The 22,051-nt window shown below is 40.4% G+C and overlaps 1 protein-coding gene across 2 annotated transcripts in view; it reads right to left on the bottom strand.

Moving 5' to 3' along the window:
- The window catches only part of eya1 (EYA transcriptional coactivator and phosphatase 1), a 46,072-nt gene that overhangs the window by 19,570 nt on the left and 4,451 nt on the right, over positions 1-22,051 (bottom strand). Inside the window, exons 2-11 of one of the 2 annotated variants that reach the window (XM_087788965.1) lie at positions 20,101-20,228; positions 18,925-18,990; positions 17,668-17,745; positions 15,519-15,585; positions 15,119-15,264; positions 13,948-14,070; positions 8,873-8,955; positions 8,300-8,486; positions 6,940-7,082; positions 6,272-6,355 (exon numbers count right to left, since the gene is read on the bottom strand). In XM_087788965.1, coding sequence (XP_087645091.1) covers positions 6,272-6,355; positions 6,940-7,082; positions 8,300-8,486; positions 8,873-8,955; positions 13,948-14,070; positions 15,119-15,264; positions 15,519-15,585; positions 17,668-17,745; positions 18,925-18,990; positions 20,101-20,224 — 1,101 coding nt within the window. In that variant the 5' untranslated portion in view covers positions 20,225-20,228. Of the gene's footprint in view, positions 1-6,271; positions 6,356-6,939; positions 7,083-8,299; positions 8,487-8,872; positions 8,956-13,947; positions 14,071-15,118; positions 15,265-15,518; positions 15,586-17,667; positions 17,746-18,924; positions 18,991-20,100; positions 20,229-21,359; positions 21,512-22,051 lie in introns of those variants that run through there. The other variant, XM_087788966.1, reaches the window with a different exon arrangement.

Here is a 22,051-nt window from a genome sequence, read left to right on the forward strand (position 1 = left end):
TTAAACTTCTCCAAAAGCTTTTCCTCATAAAATTAGCCTCGACTTGGAAGTTTTGTTTACGACCGACTCCGAAAGGACCCGGAGAAGTCGGATGAATGCAGTAAAAGCAGCACTTCTCAGAGGGGTGGTCGGCTTTGAAGATATGGGGTCACTTGCTCGTCGTAAAAAAAGTTCATTCCTCACATAGTTCCGCTGCAGGGTCATCATCGGATGGCTCCGCAGGTTATACACTACATTTATTGTAATTTGTCCGAATATTTTCTCCGACCACCAACACCCATGTGAGGAAAATAAACTTTAGTGATCCACGATGTCCTTAAAGAAACCATACAATAATAAATCCAGGGTTAAAACTGAAATAAAATAAATAAGTGATGAGACTGTAATCAGTAATCCGACACATTTGTCTTGATGCTGTGGTTGAACGTTGTGTGTAAGTTAACACCCAAGAGAAGCAAAGTCCAGTGTAAATAGTTAATACGTCTGCTGCAATGATTTCCCTCGTGAAAAGATAATGACCGCGCTAATGGCTTTCAGTTTGTTGCACGTGATGTTCATGTATCTTTAAATATTGAGCTCATTTTAGAATCGCTAAAATCTGTTATAAACTCTCTTTGAGTTTATTATCTTGTTTTAAAGCCTATGTTTACTTACAGTTGTCACACGGCAATATTGGACACTCGCGTTACACCAATGACTTCAATACTATATAAATAAAGTGAGCGAGCTCAGTACAGCTGCGGGTTTTAAGAATCAACAGTCATGAGTCGAACTTTCTAGCCTCTAATTTAACAGATAGTTAACAGATAGTTAGTTCAACTTTAGTTCTACACCGGGGGTCGACTACCTTTACCGCGGATCGGTTTAATGTCAGGATTATGCTCACAGACCGACGTTTACATTGAAAAGTACAAGGAAAAAACATTTCACCATAACGCTGAATCATCAAGAGTTCTGGACTGGTTACAACAATATGTTTGTGTATTTGGATCTATGCATGTTTGATTGTATGTAGATGATGTTGTTCTGTATGTGTGTGTCTACAAGCTTTTAGAGACTTTGTGCCAATGTGTGAGTTTGCATTTAAAGTACTATTTGTATGGATTGATGACTCAGATACAAAAGTTTTGTTTCCAGATTTTGATTTTTATGCATTATCTAGTTGTTAATTAGGCAAAATCAATTTTCTTTTTCTTTAAGGGATTAATAATAAGGATAACTTTTTTTTTTCTATCTGTGCGGCGTAACAAATGTCTTACACACTGGTACCGGTCCAAGGAACAGGGGTTTGAAACTACCTAGCCCCCCCCGGCCACCAAGCTGCTTTACAGCAGTGAGTGGGAGCAGCAATTGCATTCATTTCCATAATGGCTGAAGTAATCAGAATAGTATTTTCAAACTCACAACCATCGATCAAGAGCCTTTCTTTAAACTTGAGAGTTATTTCACAACAATATGAACAAGCCGTTCCAACAATTAAAAGAAATATGATCAATATTTAATGGTATTTCAAATTAATACCAGATAGAAGCATTAAACAACTGCATTAAAACAGGAAAATCAACTGGAGAAATTCTTTCTTGATTTACTTAAGTAAGTACTAGTCAGGGTTTGGATCCCCATGATGCCTCATTAAAGGTCGATTTATCTTTTGACAGTTTTAAAAAGGTTAATTTATGCTTGTTTATTGCGTTAACATGAGTCAATCTGTCATTTTTCCACTGTAACCAGTTCTTATCTGAAGACAGCTGTGATTGGCTCCTGGTACATCAGGACACAAAACGTTTAGCAGGTCACAGCTGAAGACAGCACTTGCTCAGCCAGCTGCAGCTGGTTGTTTGTGTAACGTCTGGGGTCCGAACCAGAAGCCGGGATTACTGGGTTAAACCACCTGAAGACACACCTGAGCTCTCCACTGATTACCTGTCACGGCCCACAATGCTCATTCTTCCGCTAAGACGACAGTGGACGAGCCACACAAGAAGAGCTCAATCCCCCACTTGCACTCGCTTTTGTCCTTTGTCTTAACCTCCCGGTCTGAAGCCATCGGACAAAATTAGCCTCACGCATACGTAGCATGTGCTCCTCCGACGCCGGCGGACAGTTTGGTGGGAAAAAGTGAATCCGTCCCCAATTAAATCTAAACAATCAGTCAGTGAGTTGAGAATACAAGCGAGAAGCCAGAAGGCCAAAGTGCTGCCCCGGCACCACCTGTCTCGAGATGTCAGTGCCATCCACTTGGGCGCCAAGCCTCCCCCGCCGCCCCCCAACTCTTCCTCTCCAAGGGCCCCCCCCGACCCCGCCCACGTTAAGCTCCGGCCTGAGCCGGCCCAATGGCAGCACAGCTGGCTTTAGCCATCAGCTTTATGGGGGTGAGCTGCCTTGATGCCAATTAAAAGAGCTGATAAGAACAGCAGCGTGTTTACGTGTGCACGAGGGAGGGAGAGTGGGTGGGAGGTCAGACGCAGCCCGAAAAATGTGGATGAGATACACGTTTTATTTATAGCCCGTTGAGAACAACACGAGGGAAACTGTTTTGAGACGTCGATGACACGGACAGCGTGAGTGATGGGATGGATGCGATGCTCACTTCCCCTTGGAAAGGGCTTGGAAATACGAACACGGACGACAAGTTCTTGGATTCGAAACCGCAGCGAACAAAAAAAGTAAACCAAGGAAAAACAATATCTTGGACATGCCATGTAGAATTAGCACCAAACGTATTCAACATTTCTATTAAATGTTCAGTTTCATTTTTTAAATATTATCTTTTTAAAACTCTGTGTTTCCTGATGCAAAATCCAACTCAAACCTTTGCAGGAGCCGAGGTTTCGAGTGAGAAAGTTACAATTTGATATAATTCAGTAGCACTTTTTGGTCGTTTGAATGGGGATTTTTAAGCTTAACCACACCGACCCATAATTTATATCCAAGACGTTTTTGAGTGAGGGACATTTTAAAGTTTAGTTGCAAGCCAAAGAACTTCAAAGTACGTTTTTTTCAAGCAAAATCTTTTTCCAGAAAAAAATAATTTTTAAATACGTAAATATAAGTAAAAAGGGCAAGAACAACAAGGATTTGTGTAAGTGTGTGAGACAGCTTTCACATTGTGGATTCAGACCTGGGTCAAAGACTCAAACAGATGCTGGTAAATAAATACAAGTATTGTCCATACTGATCCCAATAGAAACTCATTTTACTTGATTTACCCGATTTCATACTCACATACATTATGAATTACACTTAAATTAATTAAACTATGGAGTTTTCTTTTGCAGGAGGAAAGGTTTCAAGTGAGAAAGATACAATTTGATATGATTTATTTGCACTTTTTGGTGGTTTGATTGGTGGTTTTTTAACCAAACCAACCCATAATTTATAGTGTAAACTCTGCCAAGACATTTTTGAGTAAGGGACATTTTGAAGTTAAGTTGCAAGCCAAAGAACTTCAAAGTGCGTTTTTTGAATGAAAAATCGTCCAGAATAAACTATTTTTTAAATACATAAATATAAGTATAAAGGGCATCTTCGAACAGCATGCTTCCTCTTAAGATCGTAATATACATAAAACTATAGATGACAAAACAAAACAAAAAGGTTCTGCAGAAAAGAAAGAAAAAAAAAGCATGAAATCAGCAGATTAGAGGGAAAAGATGGAGCAGAAGGAAAAGTGCAGAGGGAGTGACTCAAGCTGCTGTCACAACCCATATGAGGTCTGAAGAAACAGCCGCTTATGGAGTCAGGAACGTTTCCTGTTTCGGAGGACTGAACTGGAGAGCTTGTGTGTCCGATTGTGTGTTTGTCCGTGTGTGTGTGTGTGTGTGGTTGAAGAGTCCCTCATCACCGAGCCTCGGCTTCTTGAGCTAAGCCTTAAGCTCGCTCTTTACCCAGCATGCAGAGCTGAGAATAAAGTAAATAAACAGTGAAGGGTCGCGGGCCAGCTCTCTTTCACCCCAAAAACAAAACACTGCCCCGATCAAACACCCCCTCATTCCAGAACAAAGGAGCAGAACACGGACTGCAACGCTAAGTCCTCTGACATATGAGCAGCAATATGTCATTCTGGACTTCAAACCCCGGACTCTGCCGCCAAAACAAGCAGTGATCCGGACGCTGCTCAGACCAAATAGAATAAAAATGATTTTTTACTTTTATCCTACTCTATCTGCGTTAGTGGCAGGAACGGATGAGAAAAAAAGAGCAATAATAATAATAATAATAAAAAACCTGACCTCAACCATCCATGAGAGTAGGATGCTGTATTATTTCCCAAATTGTTTGTTTTTAAAGTTTAAATTTAGAGAAGCAATTTACATGGGACAACAAATAGAAAAGCCTGGAAAAGCAAACGTTTCTACTTATGAGAATGTACAGGGAAAAAGGTTGTTCCACTGTAATAACACGTCGTGTTTGTAAACAATATTTGACATTTATCAAGACCGTGTGAGACTCTGAGACTCGGGGAAATCCATTCATCGATCCATTTCCATGCATGAATTTAACTTTATTTACAAATAAATTGGCTGTTGACTCTTTGAAGTGATCGTTTTTGTTTTAGCTTCGTAACAGTATTCAAGTCTGATCCTACGCCTTTTGTCAAACCCTCAGGGGACCCCCCCCCACCCCCCCATCCTTCCTTGAAGACAGTTTGAGAAGCACTTAATTAAACCAACAATGAGGCATTTCTGCCCGAGACAAGAACACTGGAGAAGTGTCAATAGTTGGTTTTGCAACTCTTCTAAGCCCCTACAGCTGAGCCCATGAGCAACACGGGCTCAACAGCTGCAGAGCACAGACACATACTTTGCCAGGCCTATTCGGCCCTATTAAAAAAAGAAAAAGAAACAATTATCGGTGGTCCAGCTCGATTGTCTCAAACAGACAACAGTGAAATCTACACCCATTACAATTCCACAATCTTTTTCTGCCTTTCAATACATGCGCCTTCTGGAATCTGTTTTTTTTTTTAGGTAGATTGAGGTAGAAAATGGAATTATACAAACAATCACAGTTTGCCTAATCTCATCTTGTTTCGGTAAATATGCTGTGTTAAAAGTGTGTAATGGTTGTGTTATTTTAGTCGTTTTTATAACACTGTAGGGGGGGCATGAACAACTAGGAGTTGTGTAGTTTAAGTGTGTGAGGAAGCTTTTACATTGTGGATTCAGACCCGGGTCAAAGACCTGAACAAAGGCTAGTGAGTAAATACAAGTATTGTCCATACTGATCCCAATACCAACTCGTTTTACTTGAAATTTTCTGGTCATTTACACAATTTCATACTTAAGAATACACTTAAATCAATAAAACCATGGAGTTTTCTTTGGGTTGCGCTGCTTTTAAATGTGAGCTATCACCACAGAAATGTATTCAGAATTATCCAAGTTGTGGTTCCTTAGTTTGAAGCCTTAATAAAATAATTATAAATCACACAATTTATCTTCAAAGTCAATATGTTCTCTTTATGTTTTTATTACTCTGATACTGATGTTTAACTTGTTTCCTATATTTTCCATATATTGTTCAATTAAACTCACATCTAACCTAGACTTGAGTTCGCACTTAAAGGTGGATTTTGCCCCACATGGTACTGACATGGCTGGGATTGGAAGTGATAAAACAAAGTCAAAACAACTCAACAAACTGGGCAAAGCTCTTGAAATTGTAAGTGTTTTTTAGGGATTTGCCTTGATAAGGTGTTTGGGTTACTCTTGCCCTGATACAATTCTCCTGTTTGACTGCTTCTCTGCTCTTGATAATCTTTATAATCTCAATTCGAGTTGATAAAAAAGTACAGGAAAACACAATCTTGGGCAGTGAAACATATTTTTTATATTCCGTCATGACTGTTTTAGACTCCAAACTTGGTAGTCTTTGGTTTAAACGGACTCATGTATTGTTCAGTCTCTGTTATACATATATTTCTGCTGGTGAAGATGGTGTTTTTTGTGTGGGAAAAGTAGATCACAAATGCATGAGTACTGAAAGATCAAGAGACATCCCAGAGAGTGATGATTTGCTTTGATATTTATTCAATTTCAACTGCTTCTGTGATGAAAGTGGTCACCACTGCTTTAGAGTATAACACACTATCATCTAGTGATCCATTATTATTATTTAATTCAAAGTTTTTTTCTCCATTTTCAAAAAAGGTCAAGAGGAAGACATGGATTTTGAATACCTTTACATGAAAGCAATATGTGCGAGCGTCGGTTGGTTCTTCATAAACACGATCAGTTAGTTCAGTGTCATGACATGAGCTGTCACTCACCCGTCCATATCTGTTGGCGTAAGACCCCGTGAGCAAGGAATGGAAAACGATGATTGTTTCATCCAGGTCCCAGATGAATACTCGCTGAGAGATAGTGGACGAGGGGGTTGGAGACACAAAAAAGAGGGGGAGAGAAAAAAGACAAAAATCAATGGTGCACTCTGTAGAGTTGCAAGGTGATCCTGCTGGTCAATAGCCCCGGAGCGTGTATTGTTCACCGCAGGGACGAGGATGCATTTGACAGAGTCGGGCCCCTGCACCACACACTCTGCCCTTTACATTAGTCTAATCAATAGTGACAAACTCATTAACTAGATATGTTAACATAGCACGATGTAAGAGAAATAAGGGGTGTCGACGACCTCGTTCATATGATATTCATGAAGAGAAAGATGAGTAATTGAGCTGTTAGTGCGACACACACAACTCAAGTTGCCACAGATGGCAAGAAAAATATTTCACATAATCACAAAGGGTCGAGCTTTAAGTCCAAGCGGTGTCAGCTTCATTCATTAATATTGCACCGGCTGGTTATGGAATCGAAGCGTTAAACATTTATGCTCATCAAGGGGTTGGAGCTGGAGCGGCATCCATGATAAGTGGATTAGTGTTGGCGCACCTCAGACAGGGCGAGGCCGTCTGTCGCCAAGGTAGCGAGCTCACCCTACCTCAAGGTCGGAGTCGGGCGGCGGTGATGGGTTGTTGTTCCTTCTGCCCCGGCCACGTGACTTTCCATCCGAGGCTCGGCGCAATCGATCCGATTCTGAATCTTTAATAGGGGTTGATGGACTGTGGATTGTACTGTACTCTCCTGCTAAAGGCAGAAATGAGAGGAAAAACTTTTTACATTTTTTACAAAATGTACCTTCTTCTTACGATATATTCGAACTGGCTTGACTTGCTTTAGGTCCTTGTAACACTACTTTTAGGCAACACTGTGTGGACATATAACATAAACTATGAATTATACTGTCATAGAAATACTTTCTGGATCATTTTTAAACAAATTAAAAGTAAATAAAAACCAGATATATTGCAATTTTTCCCCTTCCGTAATATATTTTTATTAAGGAGGTTGTGTTTCGCTGGTGTTTACCAATCTCTTTATCTGTTACCAAATTAATTTTTTGGAAGAAAACTACAGTAGCAAGATCAATTTAATTACTTACTCAGTTTCTACTGGGTTGTGTGAGAGTTCCAATGAGCTCATTTGAATTTTACTATGCAAGATATCAGACCTTAAAATAGTAAAGAAAGTATATAGAAAGCATAAATGATTGTGTGTGAGTGTGTTTTCGTTTTCTCAAGTCATTGGCTTCGTTCAAACTTTAATTAATCGCTAATTTATTTGAGCAGATAAACTTCCACACAACTACCTTACGTATGGTGCCAACAAAACAGTGAACTCCCATGATGCCTTTCCCCACACTGCTCTATTTATTAACAGCCTACAATACTATATTTAAATTATACATCAGTGTTGCTATGTCAAAAGTAATCAACACATGTGATTGACTGGGCAGCAAAGCATTATGGGAGCCATTTGGGTCACTGTTATGATAAACAAGAGACAAGTATACAAGCATAAAACTTAATGAAATATGAGAATTTTAATGAATTATCTAAAAGTTAAACATTCTAAATGAAAGATATACAAACATAGTCATTTGAGTAATAATTCATACTTCTTACATCGCAGCTTCCAGGCTGTGTCTGCTAAATGTACCATACATTTGTACATATTTTATTATTAGGGACAAATTCCTGATTCAGATTTACGACAGCTAACGTTCCAACGTTTACGCTTCTGGGCATAGAAAAGTCTGTTTAATACACAGTATTAAATATTTGCGAGACGAAGCAGAAAATAAGATTGTAGTTCTTCCTACATCGTAAACGTGATTGATTCTTTAGTAGCACATGTGTGTATAATGAGCAGCGGCTGTTACGGTTCAAACCAGGACCAAAGCTGCAAAGATTAACATCACTCAAAGAGAAAAGTCCCACTGCGCTCGGTTTGACTCCTACCTGCGGGGTTTTCGGTCAGGGCCTGGCTAGTGATGGCGGCAGGTGGCTCCTGGAGGGTGTAGGTGGTGGTGGTGGACGGCGTGCTGGGGCTGGTGTTGTTACTTGTCATGTAGGGTGACGTATAGGGCGAACTGTTGTAATACTGCGCATACTGACCCTGGCCAAAGGCTGGATAACTGGGGTACTCCTGCCAGGTTACATTTGAAGATAAGGCTTTAGCGATAGAGCAGATATTGCAGAGTCAACAACAGACGGACGCTGTGGCACACAGTAACGTGAGATACAGCCTTCACCAGTGTTGCTACTTTACGGCACAGATTCCAAAATATAAACGCAAACATATGTCCTTTTCTGTTCTACATCTGGATCCCCCCCCGCCCCCCCCCCCCTACATGGCAAACTATATATACGTGTCGGAGGAGATACAGTAGATAACCCTGCGTACGAAACATTTAACTTCCTGGGTGATTTATGGCTGGATGCCTCGCGGATTAAATGCAACATATTGGATTGACATGCTGCTTAAAGATTTCCAGATCGGAATCACAGGTGGGAGGAGCTGACGGACTCTACCTGCTGTGTGCTGTTGAACCCAGTGGAGTTTGTCAGGGAGTTGTTTCCTGCGTACAACCCGGACGTCGTCGTGAAGCTTCCACCTGAGGGAGAGAAAAATAATAAAACATTTTTCAGATATATATCAGCACCGCGTATTTTCTACCACAGACTCAAGCTCGGCGGAGATAAGATTAGTCCCTTTGTGGGGGCGACAATTAGAGGTGAGGCCTGAGGGAGAGAGCCCTCCATCAGTGACCTTATCTTTCTCCTCTTCCTCCTTTATCTGTGATTGGATCAGGCCCGATGAGTGACAAGGAGGCAGGAGCGAGGGAGCGAGGCAACAAAGAGGTGGACGGAACCAAAGTTACACAATAAACACAAGAGGCTGTTGTGCGAGGGCCACTGGGTCGGGCTCGGGTGGTTCTGCTCCACGGGCTGAATGAATATGTATGCCGCTCTTTTCACTCGCTCAATGGCTCTTCCTCGGGGGTAATTAAGTCATTCAGTGGGTCTGATAGCATCTAATGGCTTAATAATATACATGGCTTGAGTTATTGAGGAGGAGAGTGGAGGCTTCGCTACAGGGCACATGCCTTCTGTCCCACGGGCTCGACGATCACAGCGAAGGACAATTCCAATTATTCTGATGGTTATTTATGGAATCAGTTGCTGGACCAGCATGAACAGAGATGAACTTCTGCTCTAACTTGTCGTAGATAGTTTTAAAAAAGTCATTAAAAAACCCTTCAACCCCTAATATTTTGTACTCATTTTGCTTCATAAATGTTTGTTTGTTGTTTATATTGTAAACCTCTTATTTTCTATTTGAAGATATAATTGTTTGAGATTCATTTTTTTCAAGTTCATTCGTTCCTTTAGATGTTTTTTAACTTCTGAACAAAGTAAGAATTGACCCTAAACTTTGTTCTGAAAATAGTTGATTTCATGTTTTATGCCTGTTTCTTTTAATGTTTAAGATAAAGTATTAGTTAGATCATTTGTTTGTTGGCTTAAAAAAGTTAAGGGCTTTTAAAAAAACAAAAATTGATAACAAATACACAGTACAAAACTCAAGCTTTAAGTTCAAGATAAGGGATAAGTGAGACGTTTTTTTCAACGACTAACAAAATTAATCAGAAACACAATTTCTTAGATCAAGTAAATCAAGTAAAAGATCAGTAAATAATTAAAAAATAATTACCTAAAATACTTTATTCAACTTAATACTTGTTTTTCTTTCTTAAATAATTCCTACACAAAAAAACGCTTTCGATAAACACACTAATATATATTACATTTCTAAATCTTATTTTTATATCACATGTTTAAAACGTAAATCATGTTTTTGTTGCTGAACTTTTCAAAGGTTCTATCTTCATAACATCTTCGTGACATTTCTTCTTAAAGCCACAGACTCCTGTGAGAAACGAAAGAAAGACAAATGTCGTGTTTTTAAATGGAGTCCTAATTACACCTTTGTTCTGAAAGACAAACAGCAGGTTTCTTTCATCCTCTGGCCATCGGCCCCTTCAGGACGGCCCTCCCACACCGTGACAAACGTGAAGCAGGTTTTCCAGCAAAAGGAAGTGGTGGGCCACAGCGGGCCGTGCACGGAGGGGCGCGGGGAATCGAGACGACTTAGTCGAATGTTTGGTTTTGTCAGCCAGATAAGTGCCTGAGACGGACGCTGCAGAAAAGAAACAAATGCCTCGCGGATCCCTGGTATTCCTCGGCATCTGTTGCCGTTCTTCGCCGGCAGATTCTGTCGGACTCCCTTGTTTTTGAATGAAGTGTCAAGTCGTATTCTGGGTTTTGACGGAACAATAAGACGACGAAGGACGAGCGCGCCAGGAAAGCACAACAAATTACCCTAAAATGGAGCTCGAAACAGTCGTAAAAGTTCGGACTGACACAGTTTGAGGGTTTTCTCTGTGGAGATCGAGGAGCCACATAAAAGCTTCAGGCTCTCCGCGAGCAGAGGGAGATTCTAGCTGGACGAAAAAAAAAAAAGGGGGGAAGAGAAGGGGGTGACTGTGGTTCCCTGAGGGCCATGTTTTCTCTCCCTCCCCCTGTCTTGCCCCAGTTAGTTCACTCACTCAAGACCAGACATCGGCTCTCCCGCCTCCCCACGGTCCCTCCTGCCTTCTGGCTCCACAATTGGAAGTCCATTTGCTTTGCTTGATCAGTCCCTCGCCATGGGCTATGTCTATCATCAGTGCACAATATTTGTAGCAGAAGTTTGGATGCCCCACATGGGAATAGGCGATCAAGTCCAGATGGGCTCCACTTTCTTAAAAACCCGACGGAGTGCTTCGGTTTGTGGCTCATGCAGACCTCGGAGACAGAACGCTGGAATCCAATTATTCACCTAATTAGCATCTGTTGCATCTCGCGCTCAGCACCGTCTCCCGCTCTGTGTTGTCGAGCACGGTACCTGAACTTGTGTCAGAGGTTAAGTGACACTGCTGGTGTCTTTTTTAGGTTAGGGGGATAATCTACAACTTTTGTAATGAGTTTACTTTAGACATTCAAGGTGAGCCAAGAGTTGGTTTACAGTTTTCAATTGTTTTGCTCTTTCTTGTCATTTTGAAGGAATTAAAAGATGAAACTGATTTAAATAAATATATATATATATTCTGTGGGTTTGTTTTAAAACTCCCTTCAGAAATTCACTTTAAATTATAGCTGAAAAGAAAAGTTTAAATGTATATAATATGCTTAAGGTGGAGGGGAGGTTAAGCTATTAAAAAAACTGAAAACTTTGCCCCAACAGAAAAAATAAATGTAAAAATCAATTGCATTGGAACTCATTACGTGCTTGAAGCCTTGGCTCCTGCAAGGGTTTAAGTGATGTCTGTGATTTAGTTTGGTGTGAACCTACTTAAAGGCTGACATTTTCTTGCGAATACAAAGATGGTGTTTTTTAACAATTTAACTGGTTTTATTGTCATTTAACTCAACGTGTATGAGTCAAAACTTTCTTAGAGGACTGGGAATGACAGAAACACAACAATTGAAGACAACTTTCATTGGTTTCGTAGTACAAAAAAGTTATTTCGTCAGTGAAATTGCATCTAAAAAAATTGAGTTGAAGGATCGGAGAGGCAACCTTGTTTTTACATATACCGGAATAGTTAGCATTTGACTTTACATTGAATTAAAAGTTTCAATGTTATTTTGTGAACACAGGTTTGCACCGTGGTATATACTCTCAAAACGCCTGAATTAATGTTTTGTTTATTTAAGATGTGAGACTCATTATGAGAATATATGTAATATATGCTTAAATGTCAGAAAAATAATGTCATTTTTCACACTCGGGGAAAATGGTCTGTTTACTGTGTTGTTGGTAAACAAATCATAACATGTCTTCAATTAACTGATCATTCTTCATTTATTCTGACACGTTATTTTAGACTCTTGGCATTAAAACAGCACGAGTCCGGGAGAACATCCTTCTCACCATTTGTCTAATAGGAGGTGAAGAACCTTAAAGGAAGGGGCGGCTGCCCTGACAGCTGGACACAAGCTGGTGGCACGACGTGGACATCGTGGCGGGGGTATCACTTTGAAAGGCAAGCAGCTTCGGTCGGAACATTCCGGCCCCCGAGGCATCTTCGTACACAGACAAATCAATAGGTCTAATGATGATGGGTGTGGCTGAGAGCCAGCGCATTCATCAGCGGCTCCTGGTCAATCTGTCATCCAACATGGCCGCCGTCCGCCAGTGTGAGCCGGAGAGCCCGGCAGAGGTAAAGCCGAACACACTGTAGAAGCATAATACTCCGAAGATGAATGGCCACATAATACTGTCATCATGAGTTAAACCACCGAGGGCAGCGTAGCAGCTCGTGCACTCAGCTTCTCATGAGCTCGGCCTCTTTCTTCCGCCCCCCCCCCTTGTTCTCGCTGACTAAACTCCGGCCGCATGCTGCACGACTCTGTATTTGGTTAAGAGCCGTGGAAAAGAGGCTTCCTTATGCCACATCTGCCGCTGAGCTGCTGTTATTTATTGTGAGATGTTCTGCAGGCTTTTCAGCAACATGTGGAGATGTTTCCACTGTCATACATTACAGCCGGCACTCATGTCCATAGGTGACGCCGAGACCTTTTCAAAAGATCCCGTAATAGAAACATTCAAAAGAAAGCGGCCCCGGACTACTTGAAAAAAAAAGAAAAAGAAAGAAAGAACGCCGTCATGACTGGGCAAAAAAAAAAAAAAAAAAGCGAAGGCACGACAACTCATCTTTATGGCATTCAAGGCTGTAAATCTGCAGTTCCAGACTCTTAAACTAACGCAAATATGATCAGGGAGAGGGAAAACAAAGACTGGGGAGCTGGGGGGGCGACAGAACCTCTTAGGTGCCATTTCTTAAAATACAGACGAGAACGCCGGCTCTTCTGGAGCGAGAGCTCTGTTGTGAATCAGTCTGGCTGAGTATCGAACCAGAGACAGAGACCTTAAATAGAGCGAATTAACCTCAATTAGGTCAGGAAAGCATTGGGAACATGTGGCGGGAATACTGGGAACAGATGAGAACGTGACGAGTGATTTGGGCTAAATAATCAGTGTCAATCAGTGCAGCGGTCTGCATCCACACTCCATCTATGTCCACACATCATTTGTTCCCTGGAGACAACAGTCCACATCGGGTTCTGCTCATGAACACCAAGACGAAAGAAGTACATTTTGATTTTTTTTTTTTTTGATAAACAAAAACTTTGTAATCTCCAAATCAGATTTATCTTTGGCCCTTTTCGTAAATCAAAATGGAAACCATTTCTCAGGATGACAGACAACAGACTTAATCGTTTATGAATATGTTCTATAAAGAAAAAAACTTTTTGGGGGGGAAATAAAATGTTCTATTGTAAAAAAAACATGTTTTATTTTGTCTAATGCACCCATTGAATGTAAGTCTATTTGAAGCATAAGGCAAGCATGTGACCTGACACTAATATGGAGACTTTTTGAACTTACTTAGCTCAAGTCTACATAAGTATTATTTTAGTGGGAATCCTTCCCTGCCTATCAAATGCTACCGTGTCTAGTTTTATTTAAAAAAGCTCATAGTTGGTTCATAGGAACTCACCTTGCATCTGGTAGCTGTAGGGAGCTTGTCCCGTCTGCGGCGTGGTGAAGCCAGAGCTGTAGCTCAAGAAGCCCGTCTGTCCCGGCGACTGGGACTGACTCAGACCCCCTTCTGTCTTGATGCCTGCCCACAATGGACCTAAATCAGTTAGTGACACCAGATCGGTTTGATGCACGGACAACCGCAGGAAAATATAAAAAATAATGTAACAAGAAAAGTAAACACTGTATGTCAAGAAAACGCATTCGATCATATGATATTGTTTTTTTATTTAAGTTTGTGTAATTGATGTAATACTGATTCATAGTAAAGTTCTCCATCAATTCTCTTAACTAGTTGTATTAAAAGCTAAATAATTAAGTGATAAATGACACACAACCTTTTGGTATTTTGACAACAATCTTCATTTTTATGTTCAAAGGTTTTGTCTTTTTGAGAGTGTGTTACCAAAGTTACTTGTACATTTTTTTTAAACATTTATTCACTTGTATGGCTTCAAACTGCTGTTTTTCACATCAGGCGTTTGGTTCATAAATCGACTGAAAAAATAAATAGTATGTAGTATGGTAAGTTGTTGCACATGATCATAATTCACAATTTGCGACAACTTATAAAGAGACATTTAATTAAATCCAACATTTTTCAGTGTAGGAAAAGTTTTTTTTAAATGAATGCAACTTTTTTTTAAAACTAAAGTGTTGAACATTTGAGATGGTTGCGAGTGTCCCTTGGTTGGATTGGTAGAGCAGTGATGCAGCAGACCTGGTATCACTGGTGCTCTATGGGTCAGAGTGACCCGATGACATTCCTAAATAAAAAAAATTCTGATGAATTATTTAACAATATCTGTGGTTTTATTCATTAAAATGATGTTTGTATAAAGAAATGAGGAACTCGCCTCTTGGAAAATTGATGTTCTTGTTGTTTAATAAGCTTTCATGACACTAAGTTATACATTTAAAGTAATTTTAAATTAATTTAAACCGATAAATGCTTTGGTCGTCTAATAATAACTTGGCAAATATTCTCTTGTTAGGGAGGCTTGTTAGGTTTGTAGGATCGAGGGTTGACAATAGAACGTTCATAAAGTATTCAACCTTCACACAGGGAGTTTCAACCGATCATTTGCTCTGATTGTTGATTGACAGTCGGGGGTCCGGGGGGTACGTACCGTATGCTGGGATGCCATAGGGCTGTCCAGGCTGGGGGTAGCTGGCGTAGGCCGCGGCCTGCTGCATTCCCGTGGTGTACTGCGTCTGCCCATACGCAGCCATATTCTGGGATGGAGGGGTGGGGAGAATGTGCGGATACGTTCTGCTGTTTGAGAAACAAGAGGAAGGAGTTAGAAAGTCCAGCGGAAAAAACGGCGATGGAGATAAAAACCACAGCTCATATACGCCGTGAAAGAACAATAAATGGCTGAGATAATAATTACTACACGTTTCAGAGTACACAAGCTGCAGACATCCACGCAAACAAAGCCACTCGCAATCTGGCAGACGGATCTAATTAAAGGACCAAATGAAGTCGGATGCTGCTTATTTTTCAGGGAAAAATAAAAGAAGCCTTACTTGGAAGGGTAAATCTGTGGAGAGAACTGGTGAGTTTGTCTTGGGCTGAAGCCACTGGTTCCAATAGCTGAGGAGAGTTGAAAAGAAAAGAGGCAAGCACATATTTAAACACTAAGAAGTAAGGTAAATATTATCTTTCGCCAACAGACCCGCTGGAGTCCAAGGAGACAGTAATTACATCGTGATGCTCTATTTATTTCGCTAACCTTCACTCATGTCGACAGCCAGAGAGCAAAGAATGGAAGTCAATAATCAGGTAAGAACATTGTGTTTTACTGCTGACTCACATGTTGTGCTTGCGAGATAATGATGGGATGCGGACCAGACTCAAAGTGACTGTTTTATCGTCATCCTAAGATCAGAACCTAGTATTTATACACGTTTTTACATGAAGTTAAACAAAAGGGTTTACTGGCAGGAATATATACCAAAATATATGTTTTTGAACAAGATTTACAGAATTGAATGAACACTTTATTTTACATCAACCTACAGTATTAAAACATGGAATTTACGATTACATTTTAAATATATATATTATCTTATTACCTAATCTAATATCATATATATTTTTTTAATCTATTGAATTATCTGACGTTCAGGCAGTGCCGGTTCTGATAAACTGTACTTAATATTAAAACAAATTATCCCTCTGTCTTCCCCAAACCCCCTCCCAGCAGGGGGCCGTCAACGCTGAGTCTGGTTCTGCTCGAGGGTTTCTGCCTGTTAAAAGGAATTATTTCCTCGCCACAGTCTCTTTGTGATTCACTTGTTCACTGCTTTTCTCCTAAACTGTCTTACTTGATTTCCAAAGTGTCTGGAGGTTACAATGTTAAGATTTGACACTAACATTGAATTGATATCAAAAAATATTCCATTTAGTTCTATACAAACAAAATTTCCCAAAAAATCATGCTAAAAATTTCAATGGGCTCACAGGGGCCACAAGAAGGGGCCATACATTCGCAGGATAATTTTTCCCTGTTGGCCCTTAAGAACCACTATCGCCTACATGTATATCTTCGGAGAAGATTTGATGTTGTTGAATAAAAAGTCACTAGTTATCACCGAAAAATATACATAAAACAACAATAAATAATAACATATCTTAGAAGTTTATTTATGCTTGTGTTTTATAGTCATATGGATCTTTGATCAATATTATATTTAATAACAATTATAATTGAATTCAAATAATTATAAAAGTAACATTGAATCATCATCACATCACATCAATTGTGTGAACAATAATAAGTGGAATAAGAAATGATTGTTAAATGTCAACCTAATTGGTCGAGGCGTTAAAAAAAAAGAGGGATTTGACAACTGTGTGTAACCGAACGCCATGAACTCTCTCTCTCTCTCTCTCTCCCTCTCTCGCTCTCTCTCTCTCTCTCTCTCTCTCGCACACGTTATTAATATTGAAGACTTTTCTCTCACATCGGCAGCAACTGCCACCGCACAAAAAGCTGCAGCTCTGGGTTTCCCCCGCGGAGGATGTCTGGTGTTCAATTACTCTATTTCATTAACGCTGTCAGACGCTAAAGTTTTCTGAGTGATTTGTGAGTTTCTAGCGTCCAAGTATCACATGCATGGCGTGGTGGGGGATGGGGTCATATCATGTCGTGATAACAATGAGCGAGAAATGAGATAATAATTATCAGGTTATTTTGTGCGCTCAAGACTGTGCGGTTATATTTGTTCTGTGTGTGTGTGATGCTAAGTCTGAGAGCCGTGGCCCTGACGGGGTGACAGGGCGACTTGGGGGTGGGGGGGGGGGCACCAGGACACCTTGTCATTCCAGTGGGCCGACAGCCTTAGTGCAACTCCGGGTCATAACTCACTGGCATGGGAACCGGCAGAGTAAACACGCACCATACACACACTCACACACAAACTTCAGCATACACAGCATACATTTGTGCTGACAAAGGTGCGGCGTAGCTAGTTTCACACACACACACACACGTTCATGGTGAGACTCAAGTTTATCAGTCTGGACTCATCTGTGTGTGTGTGTGTGTGTGTGTGTGTGTGTGTGTGTGTGTGTGTGTGTGTGTGTGTGTGTGTGTGTGTGTGTGTGTGTGTGTGTGTGTGTGTGTGTGTGTGTGTGTGTGTGTGTGTGAGTGTCAGTAAAAGCAGATCTTACCTGATCCCGTGAAGCTATCTAGAGAAGTGTCTGCTACTGAGGAGATGATTTCGCTGCTGCTCATTGGCTCGGTTTTAACTGTGAAAACAAAACCAACCGCATTACACACATGTATAAAGGATGTACTTTTGTCAACAACAGGGTACGAAAAAACTCACAAGGACAGTTGTGCAGGTGTCATTTGTTCATTAAATATGTTTGTGTGTTATATTGGAGGAAGAATCTGTAACTATTGTTTGTTTTTCTGACAAAAATAATTGAAAGTACAAAATAAACTAATTACCAATGACTATTTGAAATAGCTTTGTGTTGTAAACTTTGAGTTTGGATTCAAATCAGGCGAATTTATATATGAATGTATCACTAAAACAAGTAATGGGAATATTTGGATTGACAGATCTTAACTGGAAACGCTGTTTTAAATTGACTTTTGTTCTAAATAAAATTCCAAAATCGTTTTAATTTTAATTAAAAAAAAGAAAATTAACCAATTAATTGATGATTGTGGGATGAATATTGAATGAACAAATGATGGATGCTGGCGAAAAGGTCAAGCAGTTTTCTGACATTCAGAAAAGTTTAAATCTATTTTCATTGATCTTTAACACTCATTCAGAAAAACCACGAATCCTCCTTCAACTGTGTGTCTTTCAGCCGAGACAAAAGACATCAAGCAAAGATGGTCGTCAAGTGTGAGGAACGCGGGTGGACTCCGCCTCCAAGCTCAATAACAGATATTTCTACAGCTTTTTGACAGCTTAAAACATACATTTCACTTCTGAGTGACAGTTTTTCTGCTCGCTGGCAAGACACATTGACAATGTGGGCAAAAGGGAGTCATGCTCAGTGGAGTCCCTCACGCTTGAAGACGCCACTCTCTGTCATGTTCTACATGTTCCTGCTGCGCTAAAGCCGGCGCTGGAACATAAGCTGACATCTGAACAACACACATGAAACAGACATGCAAAGAACCAGAGCACACTTCAGTCACAAGACACACAAAAGTCATACATTGATCTGTGAATCCTTGAAGAATGGAACCAGAAAAAAAAAAAAGCAAAAATAATCTGAGAAAAAGACTTGATTCACTGTCAAACCATGCGTGGAACAACAACACCGACGTGACAGTGAATGAAAGGCTCAATAGTTGAAGCAACTGTTGTGCGTTTATGTTGCCTGGCAAACATCGACAATCAAAGTTCCCTGGAGAACACCAAGTATTGTCCTTTCATCCTGTCACCGAGATAGACAACCAACCTGCAGCCGACTGTGAGTTAGACCCTAACAACCAGTCTGCAGTGGTAAGCATTGTGATGTTATCACCTATGGGAAAAGAGAGAATATGGACATGACAATCTGTGCCGGGGCCGCTCCAAAGACAACAGAGCACAGTGTGCAGATAAACTGAGAGATAAATGTGTGAATGCTTGTTTTTAATAGCTCACGCTGGGCTGACACTTCTGCTGCTTCACTGAACAAAGGTTTGTGTTTGCAGGTGAATCACCTGAGTAAATAATGATGCAGAGTCCAAACCTCATGCAAAAATAAAAATCATTTCCCTGTCCCGGGTTTTGAATAATTACATGGTCTCTTGAATAAACAGCTAATAGTCGCTCCGACTTCAGCAGCATGTAAATGTCGAAGGTTCTGCTTGTGTAGGAACCAAATGTTGTGTTGAGTTTAATATACATACTTTTTATTGTCTAATGAAAATATGTCGAGCTACAAATCTGTGAAATTGAAACTGAAAAGTGGGATATCCTTTCGGTTTGAATACAATTTGAGGCATAAATCAATTAATTTAATTTTAAGTCAGTGTATTGTAATGTATTACAACTTCAGTTAACATTAACAAGGCCAGTAATATTTACTTTTTAACTTATGCTCAAATAGAAAAACCAAATTACCGGGTGGGTCAATACCAACATACAAAGGTTTAGCCTTTAAATCGAAATATATGGAATTAAACATGTATTTTTTCAAATTGTAATGGACTTAATTTCATCATTTTGAATGGATTATGTTATGGAAAATCAGCTTTTTTCATATCATTGTTAACAGAGTTTGAGTAACAAGTTTGCTGCTACTCTTTCTGTTTTTATTGAAATACTTCGTAACAAAAATGGCAATTATTAGAAGTGATTTCAAACACCAGTTTTGTATATAAAAGTTTAAAATCTGTCGAAACGATACCATTAAAAGATACTTTCTGGTGCTTCTGAGAGGCTTGACTGACCTTTGCTGTATGTTAAGTAACCAGAAACACTGAATATCTTCATGGGATTGGAATAGTTTTTTTTCTTGCAGATATTTAACATCAAGATTGATTGTTGGTGTTGATGAGACATGACGCTCCTATCAAAGTTTTTTTTTTAAATATTTCCAGGAAGTGACATGACAGAGCAAGCAGTGCAGAAGCAGCAACGCACATACCTTCAGTGCCATTGGGTGTCATGGAATTGTTATTGATGTGAGAGTTGTCAAGGTTGGGACCATTAGGGGATTCACTGCTTCCACTAACTCGGCTGTGAGGACTGGCTAGATCCTGCATTTCCATAGACCTGAGCGGAGACAAGCACACGAGAATAGTGTGAGAGATTTAAACAAATCAACGTCTCTGGATCGACCTCAGCGAGCGATGACTCTTGTCTCCGCAGATAAACATCAATAAAAACTCCGTCTGTTATTTCCAACCATCTCGCCCGTCGCTCCGGTTGTTTACGCAAACTTTTTTACCGCCAATTTGCCGAGATGTATCTGGAAGGATAAATGGCCCGAAGTGTATATGGAGCGGCGCAGCATCCGAGACTGTTAGCAGATGTGCGCGCTGGTTTGAGGCAACAGTTAATGTGTCTGTTAAAAGTGCAGCACTCGGCTTGATTATGGCTCGGTGACGGGCAGATGAGAAGCTCACGAGGCATGTGTTTGCTCTGGCAGCCTCCTTAATTGTTTCTGTGTTTATACAGAAAGACCAAGCCACTGAAAACATTATTCTTGCTGCTCGTTGGAGTCCCTCAGCGGGATTTCGATCCGAGTGCGAGAGACTCACTTTTTGGCAAAACACAAACAAGTTGTTATTTTTTTTAAGTTTTTGATGAATACTTCAACACATTTGTAGTTGAAGCCACTGGTGTAACGTGTGCATCCTCTCCATGTGATACTTCCTCATTTAACACCATAAAATGATAAAAACTAATTATTTTCACACAATTAAACGTGAGATTCTGTCGAGCTGACAAGTTATTTCTTGGTTTGGTTCTCATTCAACGATAAATAAAATGAGTGGATATAAACCATGTGAGGATTCTAAAACATTTACCAAAACAAATATATAAAATATGTCAATGTTATCAGTGTTTACTTTAAAAAATTTACAAAAAGTATGAATGAATCCACTGTGTTTTATTGTGTAATAGAAATGGTAGAAATCTGAAAACAAATGAAATCCAGTCACAACACCAGTGGTGTGTATGAAATGAAGGAAGGTTAGAATATTTTATTTTATTTAATATACAGGTAAGGTCGAATTTTTTTGTTTTTTATATTTTATTTTATTAAATTACTACAATTTCCTTCATTTTACAAATCCAGCAACTTTATTTAAATCCTGAATTCTTCAAAATGTTGTCAATAATTGCTCGTTCAATAAAGTTTCCCAGGCAGGTAAGAAGACATGTAGCGTCAGCTCTTACCTGAACCTGCTCTCAAAACTCTCACACTCCCTCCGTTTTTTTGTTTTTTTTGTTGCTTTCTTTTTTTCTGCCTCCACCTGCCCCACCAAGAAAACAATGTCCCTCCTTGTTATTGCGGCTCCCTGTCACAGTCCGGGGGCCGCCGTCCACGACACAAAAAGCCCGCTCTGAGAAAACATTGTTTTTTTTTTGCCGGAGCAGAATGGGAAGAGCGGGATCGCTAAACAGAGGTCCACATTGTCTCTCTCTCTCTCCACAGTTGCTGCTCCCGACCGTTGTTTTCTCCTCCAGGTCCTCCCTCCTGCCAGAGCGGAGAGGAGCCGCTGCCAAATGACGGAAAGGTGATTCATCATTGGTCTACGACAGCTGCAAACTGGATTATCCCTCCCCCAATCAACATGCAAAGCTGTTTAGCCAAGGTAAGCAGGAAGGGGGTTGTTGCAGCGGTGGTGGGAAGGGGGGGGGGCGAAGGTGGGCAGAGGGGGCCGGGTCTGAGCAGGGGTCTTGGTGGGGCAGTGGAGGGTGGGAAAAAAAAAAAACCCCGTCCCCTCTCTCCCTGCTTGAGGGAGCCTGCCGCTGGAGATGGGACTTGTTGAGTGGCGGGCGAGTCAAGCGTGACACCCCTAGCATCCTCCAGCCGATCTTTCATGTGCAATTGACACTATCTGAAATTTATCAGCACTCCCCGGGCC

This window comes from Callionymus lyra, chromosome 4 (assembly GCF_982586985.1).
Source record: "Callionymus lyra chromosome 4, fCalLyr1.hap1.1, whole genome shotgun sequence".
Taxonomy (NCBI): domain Eukaryota; kingdom Metazoa; phylum Chordata; class Actinopteri; order Syngnathiformes; family Callionymidae; genus Callionymus; species Callionymus lyra.